This window comes from Carassius gibelio, chromosome A22 (assembly GCF_023724105.1).
Source record: "Carassius gibelio isolate Cgi1373 ecotype wild population from Czech Republic chromosome A22, carGib1.2-hapl.c, whole genome shotgun sequence".
Classification (NCBI taxonomy): domain Eukaryota; kingdom Metazoa; phylum Chordata; class Actinopteri; order Cypriniformes; family Cyprinidae; genus Carassius; species Carassius gibelio.
In genome coordinates, this window is record NC_068392.1 from 19,612,819 (window position 1) to 19,622,295 (window position 9,477).

A 9,477-nucleotide genomic window follows, 5' to 3' on the forward strand; every position below is an offset into this window, starting at 1 on the left:
TTGGTCTTAAATCAGTAGAGTTGAATCATTCAGTGCAGATCAGTTAATTCATATAAAGTTCAGAACAGATTAGAACAGTTCAGCGAAGAACAGAATAATTGGGCAGTACAGAACAGTTTAGACCAGTAATTCGGTTCCGTTACTAACTGTACAGTATTGTTCAAAATAATAGCAGTACAATGTGACTAACCAGAATAATCAAGGTTTTTAGTATATTTTTTATTGCTACGTGGCAAACAAGTTACCAGTAGGTTCAGTAGATTGTCAGAAAACAAACAAGACCCAGCATTCATGATATGCACGCTCTTAAGGCTGTGCAATTGGGCAATTAGTTGAAAGGGGTGTGTTCAAAAAAATAGCAGTGTCTACCTTTGACTGTACAAACTCAAAACTATTTTGTACAAACATTTTTTTTTTCTGGGATTTAGCAATCCTGTGAATCACTAAACTAATATTTAGTTGTATGACCACAGTTTTTTAAAACTGCTTGACATCTGTGTGGCATGGAGTCAACCAACTTGTGGCACCTCTCAGCTGTTATTCCACTCCATGATTCTTTAACAACATTCCACAATTCATTCACATTTCTTGGTTTTGCTTCAGAAACAGCATTTTTGATATCACCCCACAAGTTCTCAATTGGATTAAGGTCTGGAGATTGGGCTGGCCACTCCATAACATTAATTTTGTTGGTTTGGAACCAAGACTTTGCCCGTTTACTAGTGTGTTTTGGGTCATTGTCTTGTTGAAACAACCATTTCAAGGGCATGTCCTCTTCAGCATAGGGCAACATGACCTCTTCAAGTATTTTAACATATGCAAACTGATCCATGATCCCTGGTATGCGATAAATAGGCCCAACACCATAGTAGGAGAAACATGCCCATATCATGATGCTTGCACCTCCATGCTTCACTGTCTTCACTGTGTACTGTGGCTTGAATTCAGAGTTTGGGGGTCGTCTCACAAACTGCCTGTGGCCCTTGGACCCAAAAAGAACAATTTTACTCTCATCAGTCCACAAAATGTTCCTCCATTTCTCTTTAGGCCAGTTGATGTGTTCTTTGGCAAATTGTAACCTCTTCTGCACATGCCTTTTTTTTAACAGAGGGACTTTGCGGGGGATTCTTGAAAATAGATTAGCTTCACACAGACGTCTTCTAACTGTCACAGTACTTACAGGTAACTCCAGACTGTCTTTGATCATCCTGGAGGTGATCATTGGCTGAGCCTTTGCCATTCTGGTTATTCTTCTATCCATTTTGATGGTTGTCTTCCGTTTTCTTCCACGTCTCTCTGGTTTTGCTCTCCATTTTAAGGCATTGGAGATCATTTTAGCTGAACAGCCTATCATTTTTTGCACCTCTTTATAGGTTTTCCCCTCTCTAATCAACTTTTTAATCAAAGTACGCTGTTCTTCTGAACAATGTCTTGAACGACCCATTTTCCTCAGCTTTCAAATGCATGTTCAACAAGTGTTGGCTTCATCCTTAAATAGGGGCCACCTGATTCACACCTGTTTCTTCACAAAATTGATGACCTCAGTGATTGAATGCCACACTGCTATTTTTTTGAACACACCCCTTTCAACTAATTCAACTAATTGCCCAATTGCACAGCCTTAAGAGCGTGCATATCATGAATGCTGGGTCTCATTTGTTTTCTGAGAATCTACTGAACCTACTGGTAACTTGTTTGCCACGTAGCAATAAAAAAATATACGAAAAACCTTGATTATTCTGGTTAGTCACATTGTACTGCTATTATTTTGAACAATACTGTATATTGCAGTAAAGCATGGTATATTTCAAAATAACTATTAAGAACAGCTCAGTAAAGAACAGTATAGCACAGAGAAGTGCAATTCACTAAAGCGCCTGTCAGAAAAAGAAACCACAGAACAGTACAGTAATTCAGTCAAATCAATATTCATGTTATCAGTATATTCATAGCATATCATGGTCACAAATGATCAGTATGTGATCAAAAGTTCAAGTTGCAAAAGAGGGAGTGAGAACCACAAATGACCTTTGTTCTGAGAGAAGACTATAAACAGAAGGGCATCGAATTGTTTTACAGAGCTGTCAAGTGCTGCTGCAACAACACATTGCCATGGCCACAAAACAGACCCTTCTGATTATTGGAATATTTATTTTAGCAGGATTTGATGGATGTCTCTCCATTACCCCTGGTAAGTGCTATTCCACAGTAAGCAATTATTCTTTTTCTCCCCAAACAAAGAGAATGAAACAATGTTTCTTTTCTGAAATCAATTTGAAGAAAAGGAGCAGAAGGCAGACTTTTGGTATGTTAAGGGTAAAGATGCTCTTCGTACATCCCTCTCCATGAAGCCCAACCCGCACCGTGCTAAAAATCTCATTCTCTTCCTCGGAGATGGTGAGTTCAATAGAAAATTTTTATCTTGTTTTTTTGTATTGTCCTATTTTATAATCCATCATGTATATAATCTTGCACCCTGCACAATTTTAGCCACAAATTAGCATTCTAGGCATTTCTAGATTTGAGGATTTGGTCCAAATTTATTTGCCATTACAAACAATCTTAAATAAATAAAATTGATGAAGTTCTTGCAGTGTCTGATTTTTGGATTGCAGTTCTGCGATGTTCAAATTAAGAACGATAACAATAACGATAAATATAAAGCTAACTGTACTGGCATCCAGACTAACAATCATATGTGTGCATGCCACAATTATGTTGTCTGCAACTCTAAAAACTCAAGCTCTTTTAAGTCAGGTGGAGTCTGATAGGCTGTCAATGTTTTTATCATTCGTCATCTGGAATAAAAATACATTTTCAGAGTGATTCCAACAATAGTTTTTATTGAGCTACAACTATTAAAAATTGTGCTCCATAACTGGAAATAAAATTATTAGATTCATTATAATTCATTTACACTCACTAAAAAGGAAAAAAAACTGTTATAACACTGTTATAAAGGTGACACATTGTTATTACATATTACACTAGTGATCAAAGTCCTAATAAACATATCACAAACAGATTAGATTAGATAATCAGATCGTTTGCTGAAGGATTGTTAATTAGTAACTAAATTAGTCAAACTAATATATTGACTTATCAAACTTAATAGATAATACCAAAAGGATACTGTATTTGATACAGATAACATTTATAATATTACTGCATGGACTAAGATCACCAATAAATCATAAATTATTCATGCAATTAGTTATATGTGGAAACAATAAAAAGGTGATTTCAACATTTTATCTCACGACTCTGACTTTTATTCTCACAACTGTGAGTCTGTTTAGATTTGCATGATATAAACTCACAGTTCTGACTTTTGTCTGATGATTTTGTGATATAAGTTCACAATTATTAGTTATAAATTCACAATTCAGTTTTTTGTTTCTCATAAAATGTGCGAGTTTATATCTCCCAATTCCGACTTTATTATTATTATTATTATTATTATTATTATTTGCAATTCTGACTTCTATCTCACAGTTCTGACTTTAACTCAGAATTGTATGATATAAATGACCAATTCTGACATTTTGTTCAGATTTACTTGATATAAACTCACAATTGCCTGTAACAAAAGTCAGAACTGTAATATGTAAGCTTTCAGTTCTGAGAAATAAAGCTGCAACTGTGAGATATTAACTCACAATTGTGACTTTTTTGTTTGTGAGTTTCTATCTTGCTATTATGACTTTATAACATGCAGTTTATATGGTGCAATTCTCAGAAAGAAAAAAAGTCAGAATTGCGAGATTTTTTCTTTTTTATTATTTTTTTTTTATTCACTGACAGAAACGTGCTTCCGTAGCAACCTCAAGGACATATTGATAAAAAAAATTATGAACAAATACATGTCTTGTGTGCCTTAAAGTTGTGAAATGTGTTCTTTTCGAAATGCAATAAGGCATGGGAATCAGCACTGTGACCGCAGCAAGAATTCTGAAAGGACAGATGGAAGGGAAGACCGGAGAGGAGAGCATCCTAGCCATGGACACGTTCCCTTATCTCGCTCTCTCCAAGGTGCAGAAAACTCACTGGCCTGTTGATAATCGACTGACAGATCTGAATACTCCACCCCAAAATGAAAATGTTGTCATTAATCACCAACCCCCATTTCGTTCCAAACCCGTAAATGTTTAGTTTGTGTCTGGAACACAGTTTAAGATATTTTGGATGAATTTAAGATATTTTGGAGGCTTGTGACTGTCCCACAGACTCCCAAATGAAATACACTGTCAAGGTCCAGAAAAAGATGAAAAGCCTCTCAGAATAGTCCCTCTGCCATTAGTGGTTCAACATTAACATTATGAAGCGACAAGAATGCTTTGTGTACAAGAAGAAAACTAAAATAACGACTTTATTCAACAATTTGTCTCTCTCCACATCACTCAGGCAGCGTACGCTCTTCTGTATCAGATACGCCACAAGGATACACTGTTTTCTTTCAAATCAAAGCATAACTACACATAGAAAACGTATCTTTGTGGCACGGCTGACACAGAAGATCGTACGCTGCCTTGCGTGATGTGGAGAGAGACAAACTGTTGAATAAAGTCGTTATTTTTGTTTTCTTCTCATACAAAACGTATTCTCATCGCTTCGTAACGTTACGGTTGACCTTGACAGTGAAATTTACTTGGCAGTCAATGGGACAGTCACAAACCTCCCGGTTTTCATCCAAAATATGTTAAATTGTGTTCCGATGATGAAGGAAGCTTTTACTGGTTTGGAAGGACATGGTGGTAAACGATTGATAACAAAGTTTTTTTATATTTTGGGGTGGAGTATCCCTTTAATAATAACACTGTGCTTGTTTCTGTTCCTGTGTAGACCTACAATGTGGATCAGCAGATGCCTGACAGCGCAGCAACAGCCACTGCTTATCTGTGTGGTGTGAAGGCAAACTATGGCACTCTGGGCCTCAGTGCAGCTGCCCGCCGCAAAGACTGCAGCTCCGTTACAGGCAATGAGGTCAAATCAATTCTGCATCAGGCAAAGATGGCAGGTAATGGCAAGGAAGACTAAATACCAGGACAGTCGACCCATTACCACTCAGATTTTTCTCTCAGGTGTTCAGAGTTAAGCAGATGTTCAGTTCAGAGTTACCGCGCATATAACGCATTTCACTTGATATCTCAAATGTAATCTGCATGTAAAGATGATTTCAATTGGTGAATTGGTGGGTACACATGAAATACATATCTATTTGAGTAAAAAACTAACTTGTGACTATATCTCACAACTCATCGTTTCAACTTCAATTCTCATAATTCTTACAACAGTGACTTTATTTCTTTATGTTTTACAATGTGACTTTATATCGCAATTGTTTAATCATGACTATTTCTCATCATTACAATTTTGACTTCATTTCTTGCCACCACGACATCGCATTTATAACTTATTTATAACTAATTTATAACTCGCATTTATGATGTTTCACACAATCTGAACCTTATGTTGTTTTTTCCGCTTTTTTCATGCAGTTGTGAACCTTATATCATCATTTCTTTATTTCTAATAACGACTTTGAACTAGTGACTCATTTTCAAACCGTTTGGACATCACTACCCTTTGTACTTTCATTTATATCCTTTAATGGGTTGAGGCTGATCTAATCTGTGACAATGCTACACTGTTGAAGGCAGTATAAGTTATGTAATTACCTTGGACTGGCTTTATATATTTCAGGGAAGTCTGTTGGCGTAGTGAGCACGGCACGTGTCCAGCATGCATCACCTGCCGCCAGTTACTCCCACACCCCTGAAAGAGAATGGTACAGCGATAAAGAGCTGCCCTCTGAAGCCGTCGCAGGCGGATGCAAGGACATTGCGTACCAACTCGTCTATAATACCGACATAAACGTAAGATCCTAAACTGGTAAACTTCGCACAGCATTGAACTATAGATAATAAGTTGCTGACTACAGTCCCGCTTGTGAAATCCCTCTGTCATTTTATTGCAGGTTATTTTAGGTGGTGGCAGGCAGTACATGTTTCCCAAGGAAGTGTCTGATCCTGAATATCCCACATTTTTCGGGAGCCGACAGGACAACAAAAACCTTGTTGACGAGTGGTTAAAAACCAGAGATGTAAGGCAAACATCTACTAAAAATGAAAATTCGGTCATCATTTGTTCATCCTCATGAAGTAAAAAAACTAAATTCTGGAACACAAAAGGAGACGTTTAGAAGAATGTCCTGGTTGCTCTTTTCCATTCATTGGAACCAGGAATTATTTATTAAAAATCCAAGTCAATATTTATGCATATCTTGCACCATTTGCAAATCTCAATCATGCATGTACTCAGTTTGTCACAAGAGCCAACCTCGAGTCATGATTGGTGTGACACTTTAATGCATGACTCGAGCTATCCGTTCCCATTCATTCCATTGGCAGTTTTGGTCTCCATCTCCATTTGTGCTCTGTGGAAGAAAGAAAGTCTCTAGAACAACATAAGGATGAGTCAGTTTTGGACCAGCTATACCTAACACCAAACAACCATTTTTTTTTCTTTAGAATGCCAAATATGTGTGGAATAAAAAAGATTTTGATGCTGTCCAAGAGCACAAAACTGATTACTTGATGGGTAAGGCTGCCTCCTCCTACATTTTAATGTAGTTATTCTCAATGTGCTCTAATGCTGTTGTTTTAATTGTTGCGCTCAGGGCTTTTTGAGCCAAAGGACACCAGGTATGAGCTGGAACGCGATCCTTCAATGGACCCATCGTTGACTGAGATGGTGGAAAAAGCCATCAAGATTCTTAGCAGAAACCCGAAAGGATTCTACCTCTTTGTTGAAGATAAGCTGATTATGTCTTGTTTCCATTATGTAGCCCATTTGATGTGTTGAGTGTACTTATGTTTGTGTGTTTTCTGTTCTGTAAGTGGGCGAATAGATCATGGGCATCACGCAGGGCAGGCCAAGTACGCTTTGACGGAGGCTGTGGAGTTTGACAGGGCCATTGCGCGGGCGGCTGAGCTGACGAGTGAACTCGACACCTTGTCCGTGGTCACTGCTGACCATTCCCATGTGTTTTCATTCGGTGGCTACTCTTACAGGGGCAATCCTGTGCTAGGTACGCAAACATGAAGTTCATCCATGAGCTGCTGGAAACCAAACTTACTGCACATGGCTTGAATAGATAGTTTAACAAAAAACAACTGAAATTCGGTCAGCATTTACTCAAACTTTTGTCATTTAAACTTGTAAGACTTTCCCAAGAAGATATTTAAAAAAAAAAGAAGTCTTTTTTAAACAATGAAAGCCGATTAGGATGAAATGTTTGAATGTTACTGACTTTCGCTGTGTTGATAAAAACATGAAACATTCTTCAAAATATCTTCTTTTGTGTTCTTCAGAAGAAAGAAAGTCGTACTGGTTTGCAACAACATGATGAAGAGTAAATAATGACAAAAAAAATAAAATAAATATTTGCCCAGTAGAAATACGTGTTTCTCAGCAAGAACAGATTTGGTGGTATTAGAGGATTAAGAATGACTTGTTTACCTTTTCGTCTTTAGGAGTTTCTTATTCAATAGGCGAGGATGGTAAGAAATTTACTACTGCACTTTACGGGAACGGTCCAGGATACCAGATTGCGAATGGAACTCGTCCTGACGTGAATGCGGAGACCTCAGGTAAGTTTTATGAGTTTAATTGTCATTCCCTCAGGTGCAGAAGAGCATTTTTAAGTGCATGGCACGAGCTCTGTGTTTTGGCAATACAGACGCCCCATCTTGTGTCCATGCGTGTTACTGCAAGAAAATCTAATAAAACTCTTTTCTCTCACATTAAAAGAATATAGCTAATTAGCTGTATATTCATGGCACTTTTTATATTTCTGAAACTCCTTAAATGAGAAAATATTTTTAATCTCTAAAGTCAGAGTTTGTTACAATGACAATGAGATTTTTGTGTGTGTGTGTGTATTATTATTTGAATCATTAAAGCTGAATTAATTAAACACTGTATAATGTAATTGATTCCTGTTCTTCGCAGGCAGTGATGAATATCTTCAGCAGGCTGCTGTACCTCTAGATTCAGAGACTCATGGTTCAGAGGATGTGGCTATTTTCGCCAAAGGCCCGATGGCGCACCTCTTCCACGGAGTCCAAGAGCAAAGCTACATTCCTCACGCTATGGCTTACGCTGCCTGTATTGAGCCCTACACTGACTGTCTGCTAGAAGACTACGGCGTTTGCACTCGGTTCAGCCTCATGGTTCTCATGCTGAGCTTGCTGTCCTCGCTCACATTCCTGATATAATGTGACTAAAATGGGTGGGGTGTGTAATTTACATCTGCATCCCAATTAATTTGCTCATTTAACGGCAACATTTAGATAACCAACGGAAAAGCAGGATAACTTCTGCATTGGATCTGAGTTTGCAATTAATGTTGGTTGTTATATAATTTAAATCCTCTGTGAGGATATGAATAATTGGTGGAAAAGGGTTGATTAATGTATGCCAATAAAATCTACAAATCAAAGAAGCTGTGCTAACTTTTACATTGTACTCACATTTCTTTAGTGGCCCTAAAAACACAGAACACATGGCAATGTAAATGTATTTTATATCTAAGAAATAAATGCATTTAGTCTAGTGTGGACTAAATTTATATTTAAAATATTTTCCTTCAAAATGCTGACTATTATGAATATTGTGGATATTTGGGAATAGTGTGATCAACTGGTGTCATCTTCAGGTAAAAGACAATAAGTAGCTTAGTTTAAAACATATCAACTGTGCTATTGTTTCAGATGAGTAAGTCGTGTAAATGCCTTAAATGTATTGTGAAATGTGATTATTTTAAACAGTAATTAAATACATTTTGTTTGTACATGGAAGATGACTAACCTTGTAAGTTAATACTTGAGACCGAAAAACATTCAAAGAAAGAATAAACCTCATTCCACCTTCATCCATCCAGTACTTCATGGCTACTTTTAAAACAAATCTGTTGAATTAATGACTTCATTTAAATTAAAATACATTTTAATTTAAAGGAAACTTAAAGGGATAGTTCACCCAAATATTTAAATTAGTGCATGATGTACTTGTAGCTGATGTTCCTCTTTCAGATGAATTCAATCGCAGTTATAATAAAATATCCTGGCTCTTCCAATCTGTATAATGGCAGAGAATGGTGACCCTGTTTATAAAGCCTAAAAAAACTACATCCATCCATCATAAAACTACTCCACACAGCTCCAGGGTGTTAATAAAGGCCTTCTGAAGCGAAAGAATGCGTTAGTGTTAGAAAAATATAGATAAAAAAAAAAAAAAAAATATATATATATATATATATATATATATATATATATATATATATATATATATATATATATATATATTAGGGGTGTAACGATACGCGTATTCGTATTGAACCGTTCGCATTATGTACCGAACAGTTCGTTGGACTAATTAATTATATTTGAAAAAAAAAAAGTGAAATATAATGAT

At 36.7% G+C, this 9,477-nt stretch overlaps 1 protein-coding gene across 1 annotated transcript; it reads left to right on the forward strand.

Moving 5' to 3' along the window:
- Positions 1-2,076: 2,076 nt before the first annotated feature.
- Positions 2,077-8,937, forward strand: LOC127943058 (alkaline phosphatase-like). Its single transcript, XM_052539174.1, has 11 exons — positions 2,077-2,191; positions 2,281-2,397; positions 3,917-4,032; positions 4,843-5,017; positions 5,704-5,876; positions 5,978-6,103; positions 6,531-6,600; positions 6,680-6,814; positions 6,899-7,090; positions 7,536-7,652; positions 8,014-8,937. Exons 1-11 carry the CDS (start codon positions 2,113-2,115, stop codon positions 8,277-8,279), a joined length of 1,566 nt encoding a protein of 521 aa, XP_052395134.1. The 5' UTR covers positions 2,077-2,112; the 3' UTR covers positions 8,280-8,937.
- The last annotated feature ends 540 nt before the right edge of the window (positions 8,938-9,477 follow it).